The 19,434-nt window shown below is 38.7% G+C and overlaps 1 protein-coding gene and 1 pseudogene across 3 annotated transcripts in view; both read left to right on the top strand.

Moving 5' to 3' along the window:
- The window catches only part of Xpo7 (exportin 7), a 68,924-nt gene that overhangs the window by 9,847 nt on the left and 39,643 nt on the right, over nt 1–19,434 (top strand). For 2 of the 3 annotated variants that reach the window (XM_085698707.2, XM_085698706.2), the window contains exons 1-4: nt 14,317–14,420; nt 14,933–15,079; nt 17,822–17,915; nt 18,983–19,149. In XM_085698707.2, the coding sequence (XP_085554833.1) occupies nt 14,400–14,420; nt 14,933–15,079; nt 17,822–17,915; nt 18,983–19,149 (429 nt within the window). In that variant the 5' untranslated portion in view covers nt 14,317–14,399. Of the gene's footprint in view, nt 1–14,316; nt 14,421–14,932; nt 15,080–17,821; nt 17,916–18,982; nt 19,150–19,434 lie in introns of those variants that run through there. The other variant, XM_085698705.2, reaches the window with a different exon arrangement.
- Nucleotides 3,261–3,425, top strand: LOC125392514 (small nucleolar RNA SNORA70; annotated as a pseudogene).

Genomic DNA, 19,434 nt, shown 5'->3' with positions numbered 1-19,434 from the left:
GCCAGGATCCTGAAATGGGAACAGGCAGATGTTTCCACAAGTAATGTTCTAAGGTTTGCTGGACTCTGGAGAAAGCTCTGGATACATTGTTGCTAGCTTCTGTTTCACTGTTGGCTCACGTCTTCCCCAAAATCTCCTAACCTGAAGCAGTGGTTGCAGAGGTTAACACAAGCCAGATTAGTTTATTATCCATTTCCACATTTTTATTAAGTGGCTTCTGGTGTAGTACAAGTCTTCAGATTAGAACTATCTGATGTCCTCTGGCATGCAGTTGTTGCTCCAGCAACCATCAGAGACTGATCCAGACAGCCTCAGGTTCTTCCCAAGAGAGGCCACTGCTTGCATGGCTACTTTCCACTGGATAACATGGCCCTGAGAGAAACTGAGATGTGTGATGACTGCCACTCAGTGGAAGTTGATTTTATGTGTTAATTGTTCCTAAGTGACAGAAGAAACTAGCATCTAAAAATCCATTAGTTAAAAGTAATATAATGAGGACAGTTTTAAAGAGCGCGCAAGGGTGTGTGTGTGTGTGTGTGTGTGTGTGTGTGTGTGTGTGTGTTCATGTTCATGTTCATGCAATCTGAACTGTGTTAAAGACCAAGTGCTTAATTTTTCCCCAATCTACCTTTAAGGTATGGCAGCTGTTCTTTAACTCTTGTCAGGAGTCAAATGAGGTCATGTGTAGGCAGATTTCAGGCTGCCAGCTCACAAATAAGACACAAAGACATTATTAATTATGAAAGCTCAGCTTTAGATTACAATTGTCCCACTAGCTCTTATAACTTAACTTGCTCTTATTAATTTATGTTTTACCATGAGTCTTTTTATCTTTTTTTCATTCTGTATGTCCTCCTTGTTTCCTTGGCATGTCCTCTGCACCTTGATTATCTCCTCCCACTTCCTCTCTCTGCCCATAAGTCCTGCCTATACTTCTGCCTAGCTATTGGCTATTCAGCTCTTTATTGAACCAATCACAGCAATATATCTTCACACTGTGTACAAAAGGATTACTCCACAACAGTGATGCCTAGGACAATGATCATTGTTGTCTAATTTTGTTAGAGACTTGACAATAGGTATCAGTTTACTGTAGTTTGGGAAGTCCTGGGCTTCTGAAGAAACTGTAGCTAACCATGACCAACTTTAGTTACCAAATGGAAAGATAAGAGTTGAAGATAGAAAATCTGTTTTAGAATAATTTTTATTTTGTTTTGTTTTGTTTTTTCCACATTCCTGGCTGTCCTGGAACTTGCTGCATAGACCACGCTGGCCTGTACTCAGAGATCCACCAGGCTCTGCCTCCCATTTAAAGGCATGCACCACCACTAACCAGTGGCTAGGATCATTTCTTATTTGGTTGGGATCTAAGTTTTGTTTGTTTGGGGTTTTAAAAATTATGCCTATTAAGTAATTTGGTTTTGTTTCATTTTGTTATTTCACAGTCATACCCTAAAATGTTTTCTTATCCAGTTGGACTGAATGGACCTAAAATTACCTCATCCCTCAGAGTAAATGCCGCTAATCTTACTTATTTCTAGGCTTTTAAGGACATTTCCAAAGAAATACTTGCCTGAAGATTTAATTAGCAAAGTGCCATTTGTGGAAGGAGTGTTTCATGCTCATAAAGTACAGGAGCTCATTTCTGCTCATCTGAGGAAAAGCAGATTGTCTCCCTGTCTGACTTGTGAGATTTGGTGACGTTCTGCTGAGGTGTTTAGGAAGCTCAAGTCTGTGTTCTGGGAGTATGACTGTTGTCATTTCAGCTACATCAGGTTTGTTTCAAGTGGTGGTATACATAGAACATTCCTCTGTCTTCCTCAGAAAACTGTCCTTAAGCTAACTGCTGTAAAAATCGTGTGTGCCTTTTATTTTATTTTAAATGAGAATTATTACAAACCTTAAATTTATGCAGAAAACAAAACATCTATAAAGTACCTAGCACATAATTGGCATCTAGTATACCATCTTCCTTTTAGGTAGACTTCATGTGCTCTCATATCCACTGAAGAAGAGAGGCCATTTTGCCTCTCTCTAAGATCTGTCTTAACCATCCATTACCTCCCTGTGTATCCATATAAAATCTTACTTCCAGCCAGGCAGTGGTAGCACATGCTTTAAAGAGGCAGGCGATCTCTGAGTTTAAGGCCTGCCTGGTCTATAGCGTGACTTCCAGGACAGCTAGGACACAGAAACCTTGTCTCAAACCACAGCGGAATGGGGGTCATCTTAGTCTTCCTTATGATGTTTCTGGTTTTGTGGTGTTTATCACCCCCTCAATTCCTACATGTACATTGTATGTTTAGTATTGTCTTCCCTCATTGATGCCAACACCAGGAAGCCAAAATCTTTGGTTTGCTCACTAACATTACCAAGCATTTAGAGTGGTGTTTGGCACATAGTAGGCACTTAACAGCTGTCTCTAAATGGATCCTGTTTTACATGTGATAGAAAGGGAGCTTTGAAGAGTAATGCTGATTCTGATGCAATGTATGTAGTACAGTGGAACTACACATAAACCACTACAAAACCCTCTTGACATTGAAGCCGGTGTTCTTTTCATTAGCTTGTTGTTCTGGCCATTTAGCTTAAATATCAATTCAGCCCTCAGCATTTGATCACACTTGAAAAAATTAGCCATCCTAGATATGTGAAGAGCTGGCATGTTACTGAGTTACTGCTACTTTTCAGAGCATTGTGTTCTAAGCTAGTAGCTTAAAAATCCCTTTTTAAAGAATATTTATGGTACTCAAACTCACTGTATGCTCTTGACAATAATTATATACATAAATAGATTGTGTCTGATTATGAGTCCTGTGATTATGTTGGTGCCAGTGTTGTCAAGACAGTGGGAAACCCTAGAAGTGGTAGAGTTGGAGCAGATCTTCACAATAGGATTGGTGACAATCCAATCCAGTCTCATCAGACTTAAGTAAAAATCATCCAGTCCCGTCCTCATAGTGTCACCTTCTAGTATGTCAGACACATTCTTTATGAGGATTAGTTCAAAGAGCATAATGCCAGTTTAGGAAGTAAAGAGATGGTAAATTACCTTTAGACGTTTTCTACAACAAGTTTATTAATGAAAATACTTGTGGGACTAGAGAGATGGCTCAGCAGTTGAAAGCATGTACTGCTTGTAGGGGGCCTCTAAGTTTGATTCCCAACACCCACATTGAACTACCTCTGACTCCAGCTCCAAGTGAGCCAACACCCTCTTCCGACCATACATACAAAAAAGAAATTTTAAAACGATATTCGCTCAACCACTTAAACCAACCAGGATCCTTTCTCCATGGCAGCCTTGTGTGGCTGTTAACAGCAGCCTCCTTGGGAATGTGTGTACTCTGTTGCCTACACGGGCTGTACCCGTATATGTACCCCATTGCCTACATGAGCTGTCCTCAGGGGCCTTGGAGACAATTTTCTGGGTGATGTTCATGCCTTTTAATTTTTATTCAGTCATATAATTTAGTTTACCTTAAGTCAAATTACACATTTCAATATTTAAATGTAGAAGAATTTCATAGTTTCTAATATCCCACTAAAAAGTGAATAATCTATAACATTCTTTCATATCTTTTGCAAGCAGATCTCAGCAATGATTTTGAGTTTGTGGATTTTCTTATTGGATATTTTTACAGAGATTCGCCTACCTGCCTCCCGAGTGCTGGGATTAAAGGCATGCACCACCACTTCCTGGCTGGATTTTTCATTATTTTTATTACATTTATTTATTGGGGAATTACTTACACATGTAGAGGTCAGAAAACAACTTCCAAGAGTTGGTTCTCTCCTTCCACTATGTGGTTCCCACAAATTGAACTCAGGTCATCATGCTTGCCACTGAGTAGTTCCTTTACCCACTAAGCCATCTTACCAGCCCTGTTTTTAATTTTATTGTTACTGTTAAATTTGTTTTTACTGTACTTTTTCTTAAGCTTACTGAAAATTTGAGTAGTAAGTACAGTTTCTCCATAACCTCCCAACTCCTGTCCGCCACAGTTTCCTCTGTTTTTCCGTGTCCACTCTGTGCATGTTTGGGGGGTTTTGTTTGTTTTTATTTTATTTTGTTTTTTAATTTATTTTCTATAGTGTTCTGCCTGCATGTATGCCTGCAGGCCAGAAAAGGGCACCAAATCTCATTATGAATGGTTGTGAATTGAACTCAGGACCTCTGCAAAAGCAGCCAGTGCTCTTTTTCTTTTTTTTAAGACTTATTTATTATGAATACAGTGTTCTGTCCACATGTATACCTACAGGCCAGAAAAGAGCATCAGATCTCATTACAGATGGTTGTGAGACACCATGTGGTTGCTGGGAATTGAACTCAGGACCTCTGGAAGAGCAGCCAGTGCTCTTAATCTCCAAGCCATCTCTTCAGCCTGCATGTTTGGGTTTTAGCTAGGCTGTGATATTATGTATTTGTTATTACCAAATCATTTCACTGCTCTAAACACCACCTGTGTTCTCCTTCTTCATCCTTCCAACCCTGATCTAAGTTTTTACTTTTTCTACCCTGTGGTGTTTGCCTTTCCCAGGATTGGAATCATTCAGTATGTCATTTTTTTTTTCAGTTTGGTTTTGTGTGTACTTAAGTTCTTAGTGTCTTTGTATCCAAGTTTTAACTGTATAAATTTAAGTTACTATAAAGTTTGTGTATAAGTTTTGATGCAGACATGAGTTTCCAGTTTTGAAGGGTATATAACAAGGAACTCAGTTGGTATCTTTGAAGTGCCCTCTAAAAGACTGTGCAGTCTTTATTGTTTATGTCTTTGCCAACATCTGTATTGTTCGTGTTTGTGTGATGGTAGCTCACTACTCTTTAAATGGCAGGACCCAGGTGATGTTGAAGTTAGCAGCTTTTCACATTCTCACCTGCCATCTGTATATTTAGTGAGGTGGGCATTCTGATCTTCAGGGGATTTTTGTTGGGGAAGGTTTTTGGTTTGATTTAGTTTAAGGAGTTTTGTGGGGGGTTGTTTGTTTTCTGTTTTTGTTTTGTTTGTTTTGTTGAGATGGAATTGAACTCTGTCGCCCAGACTGGCCTTAGACTCAGGGCAGTCCACCTGCCTCAGCCTCACAAGTGGTAGAATTATAGCTACAAGCTACTATGCCCAGCTTTTTTGTGATTATCTAATTGGGGTGTTTTCTTATTTGGGGAGTGAGAATTTTAAAGGAATTGTTGTGTTTTAAGCAGTCTTTCTATATTTTTCTAGTATCAGTCTGGTTTCAGGTTTTTGCAAAGATTTTTCTTCCAATGTATTGCTAGTCTTTTCATTTTTTTCAAGTAAGTTTGATTCCCTTTGTAAGTGTATTTTACGTTAATCAGAGAAACTGTAAGGACTAGAAGTGTAAAAAGAATCAGTCAGGGTCATTCTTGGCTACATAGTTAGTTCAAAGCCAGCCTGAGACAGATGAAACCCATCTCAAAAGGAAGGAAGGAAGGAAGGAAGGAAGGAAGGAAGGAAGGAAGGAAGGAAGGAAGGAAGGAAGGAAGGAAGGAAGGAAGGAAGGAAGGAAGGAAGGAAGGAAGGAAGGAAGGAAGGAAAGGAAGGAAGGAAGGAAGGAAGGAAGGAAGGAAGGAAGGAAGGAAAAAGGAGGGAGGGAAGGAGAAAAAGAGAACACTTGACCCTGGAGTTTTCTGAAATCTTTCTTTCTAGTCATTCCAACACAGTGAGGAGACTTGGTGATGTGTGGTCACTCCCTTTGCTTATTGTATATGATTGAGCTTTTACTATTTTAATAGAATTTTGCATAAAATACTCTAAAGTTTGAATATGCAAAAAAAATATTAAGAGCATAGATTTAAGCCAGACAGTGGCGACACAGGTTTAATCCCAGCAGCACTCAGGAGGCAGAAGCAGGTGAAGTTCGAGGCCTACCTGGTCTTCAAAGCAAGTTCCAGGACAGCCAGGCTACACAGAGAATCCCTGTTTCAAATTAAAAAAAAAAAAAAAAAAAAGCATAGATTTAAAATCATCAGTGTGAACTACCCAATAGTATCCCATTACAGTGTAAGTTGCCTAATAACTTAAAACAAATAACTCTTGAAAACTAAGTCTACTTGACATAAAAGTTTATGTAACATTCTCACTTTGACTCCTTTAATGCCTAACCAATAGGTTATCGTTTTCTGAACTTTGAAAGTCAACTGTTTAACCATTCTTGTTACATAATAAAGATCTGAAATCTGGTAATATCAAGATAATATCACACTAGTTTCACTAGTTAGAGATGTGGGGTGACACCTTGTTATCATTCTCCCTGTAGTTGTGCTTAGAAACAGGTTTTAGAGGATTGACTTGTTAGTTGTGGTTTGTTGCTGTTGTAGAACACTCGAAAGAATCAACTTAAAGGAAGAAGTATTCCTTTTGTCTCACAGTTTAGGGAATATATCCCATCGTGGTGGAAAGGGTGTGGTATTGGGAGCATCTCTGGGCTGTGGTGGAAGAACATGCGGTAACTGGTTCATATTTCTTGGCAGCTGACCAAGAAGTAAAAGACTTCAGCCTCTAATCATGAGTTTAGCCTCTATGACTATATACCATTGTGGACCATGTCTAGAAAGTTCCATAACCTCCCAAACCAGTGTTTCCAGTTGAGGATCAAGTGTTCAAGCACATGAGATATGGGGAGCTTTGCACGCTTAAGCCATAACAAATAGTAAAATAGCAGGAAAGTGTATTTGCATGTGGTTGTTTTAAACTACAGGTTTGGACTCCCAGATAACTTAGGTGACTGCTTCCTTTCTTGGGGTGACCTGCTTGACTTACATACTTTTTTTAAAATTTTTTGTTTTTCTATTTTCATAACAGTATACACTGTTGTAGTCCAATGGTGTCTCACTGGATCTTTTAACCACACCTCAGGGTAGGCCCATGTGCGCAGGAATAGTTAGTTGACCCAATGCAAAATGAACTCATTATTATTTGATATTTTTGTTTCATTTTGCTTTGCTTCAGTTTTTTTGTTTTTGTTTTTTGCTTTTGGTCTTTTTCTTGTATATTTTTACTTTCATATTTGTGGTTTGGGGGTGTGTTTGTGTTTCTTGGTTTTGTTTTTGTCTTTTTTTGTTTTTGTTATTACTCTCTGAACTTTGAAAGTCAAAATTTGTTTTTAAGAGACAAAAAGAACTTAAAAAGTTGTAAATGGGGTTGATAGGAGAGGCAGCACTTGGGAGACAGAGACAAGTGGATCTCTGAGTTTGAGGCCAGCCTGGACTACAGAGTGAGTTCCAGGACAGCCAGGGCTACAGAGAACCCCTATCTCAACCCCCCCCTCCCAAGAAACAAACAAACAAACAAAAACCACTCATATAATTAAATCTACTCACTTCTATGGGAAATAAGCTCTTGTAATTAACTTGTCCAGTCACACGGTTACAAGATCAGTATCCAAGCTGCTTGACATTTAGAATCATTCTCTACCTAAGTTTTATGTTCAAAGGACTATTAACAAAAATTTGTCAGAGTTATAACCAAAGCTAAACCAAAGTCTATTGTGCAATCAGGATCGTTCCATCTGTCATCCTGTAGTGAACCACTTAAGTCAGGATTTGCAGTAGGGCACAGGGAAAGAGCCAGGTCTTTCAGGGAAGTGTAGGAGCATGCCCCCCGGAAGCTCTTCCTTCTTGGCAGCAGGTGGCTAAGAGCCAGTGTTTCCTCACTTTCTAAATTTTTTTTTGTGGAAAGCAGAAAAACCAGATAGTGTTCAACAGTTTTAAACTTTAAACCTGCTTTGCAAGGCCAGAAACCAGAAATGTCTCTGGGTCATTTCAGACTGCTTGTGTGAAACCTCTTTTTATAAGTAGATCTAAATGCTACAACTTGTAAGCCTCTGTTCTGTGACAAAGAACTTAAGCCAACTTCTAGTGACAGATTAATTGAATGCTGATGTGGTAAATATAAAATTAAAAAGAACATTAAATGTCAGACTGTTTATCTCAAAATAATTTAACATGTTTTGGCTATGTTATTACAATGCAAAAGTCATGTGTGTTTACTATGTTAGAATTGATTCATATTTTTAGTCAGTATGGAATTTTGCAGTCTCAGACGGTAGCACTCTTACTATCCTTATCTAATGCATGCAGCCCTCTGCAGGACAGTATCACATGCTGAAGTTTGCATTTTATCTTGCTTTAAGTCAGTAGACATTACACAGCACCTGCAAAAAAATGTTTCCTTCTCAGTACTCTTTAAAAAAAAGTATGATGTCCTCAAATGCATTCAGAAACCTTGCCTTAGTTATTTGCTGAGCAAATTGGAGGCCTAGTTCCAGTGGCATGACAGAATGTAACTAGTCTCCAGTGTAGTTCAGGGCATTGATGAACACTCCCCATTACCATAAGAAAGCAATGGAGAGAACAAATACTTGGAGAGTTGGGGGAGGGTTGTGTCATTTGTCTGTGCATTCAGGAAGCTGCAAAAATTGTTAAGTACACATCTCCATCAGTATGAAGTAGACATTCATGAATACCCTGCACCCAGACTAGGAAGCAGAATATTTATCCATACAACTTTCAATGCATTTGGCTTTCTATTTGGGAACCATTCCATTTATGGTATTGGAAGTTGAACAGTGACACCACCAGGTTTTTAGCATGTTTGAATCAGCTCAGCCTAACTAACAGTGTGTGAATCTACTTGAAGTGCAGCCCAACAGTGACCTTAGCTTTTCCATTTTAGCCAGTTCTATTATCTTTGTGATTTGAACTCATATCCTGGAAATGCCAGAGATTACAAATCTTTGGCTGTTGGTTGTTTGGATGCCCTCTGAAACACATATTAATGTCTAATGTGTATGGTTTCATAAACATTTTTCTTAAACTAACTTTTAAAAAAATAAATGATTTGCATATGTAAACATTCAGAGTAAATTTTCATACTGACTATTGACTCCAGTGTAATAAGCCTTTCTGAAATAATTAATGAGAACTTGGCTGGTAATATGTAAATATATCAAATTAAATGTATAAAACCAAGCTGGCTTTAGCTCCAAAAGATTATCTTCTGTTAATTTTATAAATAGGAAGAAACTTTAAGTGTTTGGTTTTGATTTTTGACGTTTGGGGTTTTTTTTGGGGGGGGTATCTGCTCATTTAAACTACCAATAGTTGCTAGACTTGGTGGCACATGCTTTTAATTCCAATAGTTGGGAGACCAAGGCAGACAGATCTTTGTGAGTTCTGGGCCATCCAGGCCAACACAAGTCAAAACCACCAATATTAAGAACAAAATAGAAACTAGTTACAAATACAGTTTTTAATTAACTTCTGGAAAAGACTTTCTGTTTTCCTTAGCTTTATGAATTCTGATCACTATTAATAAATTATTACCGCCAGGCTTAGTGGTCCACACTTGTAATCCCAAGATTCTGGAAGCAAATGCAGAAGGATTGCTATAAGATCCAAACTAGTCAGGACTTCATAGTTAGTCTTTGTCCCTAATTAAATAAATAAGATCATTACTAATTAAAGGAGCTGACTTCGGAAAAAAAAAAAGAATAGCATGAATTGTCTTAAAATAAAGATAAGGTTTTGGGTTTTTTCTTGATTTGTTTGTTTGTTTGTTTGTTTGTTTTTATTGCACTATACATTTTTCTCCACTCCGCTCCCGTCCCTTTCTTCCTCTCCCCTCTCCTCTTGCGCCCATGCTCCATTTGCTCAGGAGAAGATATGTTTTTTTCCTGCTTATAGAGTAATATGAACTTTGATATGGGGGCTGGAGAGATGCCTGAAGTTAAGAAAGTGTGCTGTTTGGGATATGGTGGCACATGCCTTGAATCTCAGCACTTGGGAGGCAGAGAAAAGCTGATCTCTTGAGTTTGAGGCTAGTCTGGTCCACAGAGACAAGTTAGTCAGGGCTACACAGAGAAACCCTAACTGTAAAAACCAAAACTAAAGAAATAAAAACAGCATACTTCTTTTACTGAAAACTGGAGTTGAGTTCCCAGCACCCACATAGGGCAGCTTATAACTGCCTATAACTCTAGCCCTAGAAGATCTGGTGCCCACTTTTGGTCTTTGTGGGCACCTGCATTAATGTGCACATATACACATAATTAAAAAATAAAATATTCCTTAGATTTAGTCCATAACTTTGGGCCATGAAGCAAGGCAGTACTTTTTTTTTTTCTTCAAGACGGGGTTTCTCTGTATAACCTTGGGTACCTTCTCTGCCCCCGTAGTTGTAGTTAAAACTTCAAATCATGAGACTGAAGAGATGGTTCATTGGGTAAGAGTATTTACTGCTCTTCCATAGGACCTTGCTAGGTTCAATTCCCAGTACCCAAATCATGTGGGTAGCTGCCATCTATCTATAAGTGCGCTTTCCTGGGATCCAATACCCTTTTGCCTCTGTGGGCACCCATATAAATATGATGTTCATAAACTCACTTAGGCACATACACAAATAATAATTTTTTAATTTAAAATATAAACAAAATATAGTTACTCATTCCTGTAATTCCTGCACTCGAGTGAAGAGGCAAGTTTGAGGCCAGCCTGGTCTGCATAGCGAGTTCCTGGCCAATTAAGGCTACATAGAAGTCTCTGTTTTCTCTATTAAAAAAGAAAAAATTCAAGGACCAGCAAGATGGCTTAGTAGATAGAGGTACCTACCGCCGAGTCTGACAGCCTACATTCTCTAACTGGGTCCTAAGTGGTGAAAGGCTCAAAGTCCTGCAGGTCAGGTTGTCCTTCTCTTCATTTGGGCCACATCAAGTTCACACGCATAAGTAAGTTAATGTAGTTTTTAAAGGCTAGTCTTCACTTTTTTCAGATTATGGAAGTTTCAAATCTCCCATAGTCTCACTTCTCAGTTGTAACTAACTTTAGTTTAGATTCAGATTTTCTTATATAAATAAACATACAAACGACAGTATACTTCTGTTTTGCTATATGGGGTGTGTGTTCGTTCGTGCACATGTACCAACCACAGTGAGTGTGTTGGAGGCAGAGGACATGTTTGTAGAATCCCTTCTCTCCTTACACTTTTGTGTGGAATCTGGGGATCTGTGGGTTTACTATGACAGATGCCTAGCCATCCTAGAGTGAACAGCTTTGTTGTAATGGATAGCAGCATCAACTTGCATGGCAGGCACCTTTATCTGCCATCTTGCTGACCTTCTCTTCTTCTAACCTATCAATAATAATTGCCAGTTTTTAAGAGTTCTTTAGTTATTCCTGTGTTAATGACTGGATAACTCATTAACAATAAGATACTATCTTGACTCAGTATTTTTTCTAAGTATATTTTTTCTTATCCATCTATCCCATTTACTTTATAAATCTCCAAGTAACCCATTTTCTGACAGAAGTTCAATATCTTCTCTTTTAATATCCCCAACACTAATGTTTTTTAGTGTGCAGAATGCTAGTGAGGAGGATCTAAATGGGTTGGACATGGCCTAATTTTTTTCCACCAATTCTTTTTTATTGTTAAAATATCCTAATTATGAAAGTTTGACTACTAATAAATCCTCTCTGGTTTTGGTTTGTTTGCTTATTTATTTATTTTCCCATTAAGACTGGTGTCCTACACCTTTGTTTTGTAATGTCATGGTGACTTCTATCAGACAGCAGTCATGTCAAAGATACACTCAAAAAAATCACCTACAGGTCTGATCCATGGGTTATGCTTGTTTCCAGTTAATACTTACGTTTAATTAATAGAAAAGTATTGAGCTCGCTCGTCTTAAAAAAAAAAATCCTAATCTGTGAGTGGAAATCTCCAAAGTAGATTTTTAAAGCAGTGAGGCTAATTTAACTGTTAGGTATTTGAAAACCAATAGTATACAAACCAATTAAGATACATTCTAAAGCCAGGTAGTGGTGGTTCACGCCTTTAATCCCAGCACTCGGGAGGCAGAGGCAGGATCTCTGTGAGTTTGAGGCCAGCCTGGTCTACAAGAGCTAGTGCCAGGACAGGCTCGAAAACTACACTGAAAAACCCTGTCTTGAAAAACAAAAACAAAACAAAAAAAAAGATACATTCCAAGCTATTTCTGCTTTGTGGTGTAATATAGTATCCAGTGTACAAGCAAAATTATTTTCCTTGTGTAGAATCAGCTCTTCAACTAATTCATCACACTGTGAGGACTGTGGTCTCAGCACTAGTTCTTTTGTTGAAATATGCATAATTGGGAAGCATTTTATAATTTGTATTTTATATGTGTGTATACACATAAGCATGTATGTAGGTAATTTTTTAACATGTGACTTGGCAAAATCAGTCTAGTTCTAGGCTAGGGTTAATGGTCTGAGGTTCTTGTAATAAAGCAGTACCTTGCCAGTTTGAAGATTACCTTCTAGTTTGTAACTGCTTTTCTATTTCAGTGGCAGCAGATAGAGGTTGCTATGTGGACTACAGGGATGACAGTTTCAGGAACAGAAAATAGTCCTTCATATCTCCAGGCTTGTTTTGTGGCAAGAGTATCATCATACCAAGTAGCAGTAGGGAGGAGTTGACCTTCGGTTCTCCTGCCCTGGCGGATTGTTGCCACTTCAAGTTGGAAGTAGAAGCTCTGATAGCTAATCAGATAGTAATAAGATAAGTTATTTTAGGTTAAGTAAAAGCAAGAGACTTAAAGTCATCCTAGCTGTTAGATTTGCTGTGGAAACACTTGGAACAGAAGACCTTACATGCCTCATTCTTTTTGCCTTCTATGTGTACTTGGGTCAACATAGAAAAGTGACTGTTAGCCCTGTGTTTTTAAGACACTGCCACTGATTTTGTGGGATCAAACTGTTAACCGTTTGTTCTGGAAATATAGAGGTGGAGCTGTCGTTCTTCAGACTTCAGTTTTGGTTTTGTTGTTTTTAATCAGCCTTATTTCATGAACTGAGGATTCATTCATTATCAGTCTTCACTCCTCGGTGTGTTTTGTCTGCTAAATTAGCACACCAAAACAGCAACCATGACCTGTTGTTGGATTTGGTAATAAGGGATGCTTAGCCATCCTAGCATGAACAACTTTGTTGAAATAAGCATAAAGAAGAGTTGATGTGGGGAAGCTATTAGAACTGATTGATCAGACCTTAAGGAGCCTCATTATACCTTAAGCAACCGCAAGTCTATTTAGAGGGTATCTGTTCAGAGTGTGTGCATTTACCTAATATCAAATTTAAAGCCACACTTTCCTTTTCAGTAATGGTGTCTTCTTGATGTTGTCCTTGTTGCCTGTTTTAAATAATTTCTTCCTTTTGTTATAAGGGAATCATTTTACATGAGGAAACTGAAGTCTGATATTGAAACAAAACCTTGTGAAGGAGACTTTATCTTTTGTTTTAAAATGTGTGGATTCACTGAGTAGGATGGCACATGTGCAGGTGATTCTCTGAGTTTGAGGCCAGCCTGGTTTACATAGAGAATTCCAGGGCAACCAGGGCTCTGTAGAGACCCTGTCTCAAAGAAGAAAAAGGAAAAAGAAAAAAAAAAGAATGTGGGAATTTATAAATAAACTGATTCCGTTTTCAGTGGGATCTTAGGTCAGTACTGACAAGCATGCAGTGACATTCCTAAGTGTTTTGTGTTGTATATACAGTTAGGTATCTCCTCTGTCTCTGTGTTTGTGAGCCATGTAGAGTGGGGATCATGGGATCAGGTAGTACTCTTAGAACTTTAGATTTTGATCTGACTTCACAGCTACAAATGTCTCTGCTTTGGGCAGAAGCTAGGGAGAAGTAGCTGGAAGTTAGAAACAAGTGAGCCTCACTGAGACCAGAGACACTTGTTTGCTCCCTTTTGAGGATGAAACCCTTTGAGGGTTTCCTGGAGTGACGCTAGTGTCTACCTTCACTGCCGTTTGTTTAATGGTAAGGTTTTTTTATTCATCACATTGAATGAAATAGGAATCCTGCCCAAAGGCAGCCTAATGAAAAGCCTCGGGCATGAAAAGCCTCGGACAGGCATTTCAGGCAATTTCCACACCTTATTTCAATATCACTATTTTTTTATTCTCATCAGAGTGATCACTTCTAATAGCCAGGTTCCTGAAACTACTTAACCCAAGCCTTGCTTACTACTGTTGAAAGTTCTTAAAGTCCAAACCATTCGTTGTTAAAGACTTACACGTTTGCTGTTGTTTTCAGGCAGTGAAAGGGGGTAATTAAGTGTGGTTTTAACTAGTTTTCAACGTTTCCTTGAGCACAAGTAGAGTGGAAGTAGATTTGTTTGCGTCCCTTTGGTTGTAAACAAAGCACACACCCAAACTTCTCCTGCCTCTCTGGAACTGGTTCAAGATTTGGAGAGACGGGTTTGTTTGGGGGCGTTTCCCTTGTCTTATCTCCAAGAAAGCAGACGCTAGGGTTGAATTTATTTTGACCCTTTCACTTTAAAAGCGGAACTGAAGCAAGAATTTAAATCTATCAGAAGTGTGTATGCTGCGCTTGAGACATGCGGGACTCAGGGAGAAAGGTGTGTTCCATTTTCTCAAATGTTCTAGAAACTTTGTAGGGGTGATGTCTTTATCCATATAGGTAGCTGCAAGCTAGCAACTATTGCTCAAAAGAAAAATATTTAAAACCATGTAAAGTACCGTGTTGCATTTAAATTGTGTTTTATGTGCTTGATTTTAGCAACAATTCCCCTGTTAGCACTTCTACAGTTGGTGACAAAATAAGTTTTGAATTTTTGTTTGAAATTTTTTGGAAGAACTTAGGAAGTATTTATTTACAAGGGAAAGTATGTCATTTGTGTTTATTCCCCAGAGGAATGTCTCAAAAATGTATAGATATTCTAGGCGTTATATCATTTTGTTTTCTAATGCTTTAACTAGAGCTACATGTTATAAAATAAAGGTTACTTGACATCTGATGAGTGGCAGTTATTGCTTCGCTGAGCATTGTTACCTCTGTCCAGGAATTCCAAGTGAGAGTGCAATAGATGGGTAATTGCCTAGACTGACATTTCTTCCTGAACTTTTCCAGAGCCTGGCCCAACTAGAGAATCTGTGCAAACAGTTGTATGAAACAACAGATACAACCACTCGACTGCAGGCGGAGAAAGCCTTGGTTGAATTCACCAACAGCCCTGATTGCCTGAGCAAGTGCCAGCTGCTCCTCGAGAGGGGAAGTGTACGTAAGCGTTAACAAGTCCTAAAGGGTAACAAGAATTAAGGAAAATGCTCTGGTTCTAACTTTAGGGACAGACTGTGCTAGTCTCTGCTCTGAGTCTAAAGGTATCTGTATCCATTTTACTCTTGAACACTATTGTATCAGTCAAGTTGATAAACTCTTTACACATATATTTCTGTCCTGCACCAGATTCCTGGAATGCATTCTCTATGTTTATGCTTCGGTGTCACTTCCTGTCTTTTGTAGGATATAAGGGAGTGCATAAGTCCTTGTTGTACAGACTGTTTTCTCCTCAGCTCTTACTGCTTGCTGAACAATTCTAAGGACACATGACCATGACAGTGGAAATTAAGGTGTTGTTTTGTTAGTGTTTTGAGGCAGTCTCAAAACAGTATAGGGTAGCCTCAAACTTGCTTACGTAGCTAAACTCCTGATCCTACTGCATCTGGCTCCCGCGCTAATTTAAAGTGTGACCACGTCTACCTAGGAAGTTTAGGTTTTAGAATTGGAATCCCTGCCAACTGAGACTGAAGAGATGGATCAGTGGCTAAGAGCATAAACTGTTCTTGAAAAGGACCCAGAGCTTGCTTCCCAGCACCCATGTCCTGTAGCTCTCAAATACCAGTAACTTCAGCTTTAGGAAGTCAACACCTGGCCTGACTTTCCTTAGACAAAGGAACAGCAGAACTTAAATTTTTTTGTTTTGTTTTTCAAAAATTTTGCTTTGTTTGTTTTTAGGCAGAGTTTAGTTTCTCTTAGTAGTCTCGGCTATCCTAGAACTTTTTTTTTTTTCTTTTCTTTTTTTTTTTTTTTGAGCACGCTGTCTAAAGTCAGAAATCTGCCTACTTCTGCCTCCCAAGTGCTGGGATTAAAGGCACGTGCTGCCACACCCAGTTGAGTCTTGTTTTTCCTTAATGCTCTAACTGCTTTCTAGGTATGCATACCTGTATTATCTTTTCCACATGATAAAAGGGAAGAAACTAAGAAAAGATACAAACAATAGCTATATTTACTCTGAGCCTTGTAGAGGTGGAAATAGGAGTGATGGTGCAATATTGTTTTCTGAACAACAGTATATCCCTAAAAAATTTTATTATAAATGGTTCAGGGTAGTGAGTAGCTCGTGCCTCCAGTAATCATAGCAGTGAGATAATTGCCATGAGTTCAGTTAGACCCTGTCCAAAAAAAAAAAAGCCTTCAAGCCAAAAGAACATAAAATTATGAAATGGCCAATTTGTTGAATATAAAATTCTAATTGACAATTGACTTACTGTTTAGTTATCATTAGTATTGTCAGTGTTAATATAATTAAATTATAGTTGGTTAAAAATCACCCTTTTTCAAACAACCTTCGGTTCAGGGATCTGTTAAGTCTGGAGCATAGCCCCAGCCCCTGGCACCCATCCAGCCCCCTGGCCTGAGAGTTGCATTGGTCTGGACTCCAAATCCCAGCATGCCAGGGAGAGGTCAGGACCACTCCCACAGGGTATGTAGGTGAGTTCCCAGAGGAGAAACATATGGTTCCAGGTTTGCTTGTGCTCCTCGCTTTCCTGTCTACCCACCATGCACTCAGCACTGTATTTAATAAAATGATGGGCATTTTAATTTGGTTTGATCTGCCCTAATTTGGTTTCTTTGCGCCAGAATCTTAGGATTTTTTTCTAACAGATCTAACCCTTTTTCTAAATATTTGAAGATTACAAAGTCCTGTCATACTGAACACTGGTCTGACTGAAGCTTTCTGCACATAGCATCTGCGTTTTCTTGTAATCACTGAACTGGTGTGGAGCACGTGTCTCAGGAGACAGTACACCAGTTCTTTCCTTCCTTGCTCCCAGAGCCACATGCTCTCTGAACTGTTGACTCTAGTTTCTCACTGACAGTTAACAAGATGGACAGAAGCGGAATGAGTACAGTACAGAAAAGTGTAATGTTGGATTCCTTGTATTTAATCTGTGCAGACTTCTCAGTGATTTGGCAAATCTATTAAAATTATGAATAAAACTTTACAGTTTATATTTTTATGGTAAACTGTGTTCAAGTGTATGAGTACAAATCACATTCAAGTCACTTTTGTAACTTTTTTTCTGTTGTTTTACTCGTTTTGCTGTTTTTGAGATGGGGTCTCCATGTATATAGCTTTTAGCTAGCCTTGAACTCACAACTGTCCTCCTGCCTCAGCCTCCAGAGTGCTAGGATTGTAGGGGGTGTACCACCAACAATTTTTTTTCTTAGTCTTAAGAATCTTTTTCTGCCTGGTAGTGTTATATACAAATATTAACATGAATAGATGAGACTTAGTTTCATGGACAATTATTTTTGACCCTCAGCTAGACTATTTTCAATGGTTCTGAATCTGTTCCTGTTGCATGATTTTATGTAAGGTCACCATACATGATCCTTCCTCATGTTATGACCAGCTGGAATGTTTTAGTGCTCTGAATCTAGAATTCTTTAAAAGCCTTACTGGAGCGTAGGATACTATTCCGTTATAAGGACATAGTTTTTTTCAGCAATAGTTTTCTGAAGTTTACTGTAAAGCTGTCATATGCACTCCCCCAGAGCAGTGCTGATGGACATATGAACTATGCAGTGTAGTGGACTATTCTGTCCTATAGTTGTTTTCTTTTTATTCTGATTGAGTACTGCAGAAATGTCACAAGGTGAAACTTTGTAAAACATCATTAAAACATCTCAAAACAAAAACCTTACAGCTGATTATCCGGTACACTCTCTTTCCAGTCATCCTACTCCCAGTTGCTAGCAGCTACATGCCTTACCAAGCTTGTGTCACGAACAAACAACCCACTACCATTGGAACAGCGAATAGATATCCGTAAGTACAGAACTTTCTGATTTGTCTTAAAGAAATCTGTTTCATAGTGTGCTGATAGTAACTAAATAGTTAAATAGTTTAATGTAATTAAGTGTATCTAGGATTCAGGTTTTTCCCAGAGTTCTGTAAACCATCCCTTTGGTTGCTAACACATTTCTTTATTCACTTTTGATTTTGGTTTGTTTTGGAGATGGGGCCTCACTGTGTACCTCAACTCTTCTTGTCTCACTTCACACTTTTTAGGTTTATAGTGATGCACCACCACACCCAACCTCTTTCATCTTTTTATTGTCACTGATACCTTGGGGAAAAAGTTGGGGTTTTTTTGTTTGCTTGGTTGTTTTTTTGTTTGTTTTTTAGTTTTTTTAGGGTTTCTCTGTAGTTTTTAGAGCCTGTCCTGGAACTAGCTCTTGTAGACTAGGCTGACCTCGAACTCAAAGAGATCTGCCTGCCTCTGCCTCCTGACTGCTGGGATTAAAGGCATGTGCCACCACCACCGGGCTAGAAAAAAAGTTTTTAGAGGATTTTTTAGTTCTGCATATACGGCAGTATTTAGCCATATAGAGTACATTTAAGGGGCTGGAGAGATGGCTCAGAGGTTAAGAGCACTGACTGCTCTTCCAGAGGTCCTGAGTTCAATTCCCAGCAACCACATGGTGGCTCACAGCCATCTATAATGAGATCTGGTGCCCTCTTCTGGTGTGCAAGCATACATGGAAGGAATGTTGTATACATAATAAATAAATCTTTTTTTAAAAAAAGAGTACATTTAAGGCTGCTATAACTTAAGATTCTTCATTATGGTGTTGTAAAAATTCTAAATTCAAGGGCTTAGACCTTTTTTCTGAAAAGGAAATCATGATTTTAACCAGGCAGAGGTGGTACACGCCTTTAATCCCAGCACTTGGAGGCAGAGGCAAGCCAGTGAGTTCAAGGCCAGCCTAATCTACAGAGCTATTTCCAGGACAGTTAGGGCTGTTGCACAGAGAAACCCTATCTCGGGGTGGGAGGGAACTGATCCTCTGTATTTACAGCCTCCTTAACATGCAGACTGTTTCATTTTGTAGGGAACTATGTGCTCAACTACCTTGCTACTCGGCCAAAGTTGGCTACTTTCGTGACACAAGCACTCATCCAGTTATATGCCAGAATCACAAAGCTGGGCTGGTTTGACTGTCAGAAGGATGACTATGTCTTCAGAAATGCAATCACAGATGTCACAAGGTTTTTACAGGTACAGTGTACTTATGTGAGAGAGAGTGAGTGTGTTTGTGTGTGTGTGTGTGTGTGTATACGCATGTGTGTGCATGCACACGTACTATTATAGAAATGGGGAAAGCAACAGAAATAGATTTGATGCTTATCTGCATTTTTTGTTGCATAAAATATCTGAAATACTCCTCTCCATCTTTTTATCCTATGTGTGACCTTTTTTGCATATTAGCATAAATAATTCCTGTCTAAATAAATTCTGGAGATTCCTATATACTGTGCCAAGCTAAAATGCCACAAAATAATT

Source organism: Myodes glareolus, chromosome 12, assembly GCF_982192425.1.
Source record: "Myodes glareolus chromosome 12, mMyoGla1.1, whole genome shotgun sequence".
NCBI lineage: Eukaryota > Metazoa > Chordata > Mammalia > Rodentia > Cricetidae > Myodes > Myodes glareolus.
The sequence above is the reverse complement of the archived record's forward strand: the minus strand, read 5'-3'. Positions and strand labels throughout refer to the sequence as shown.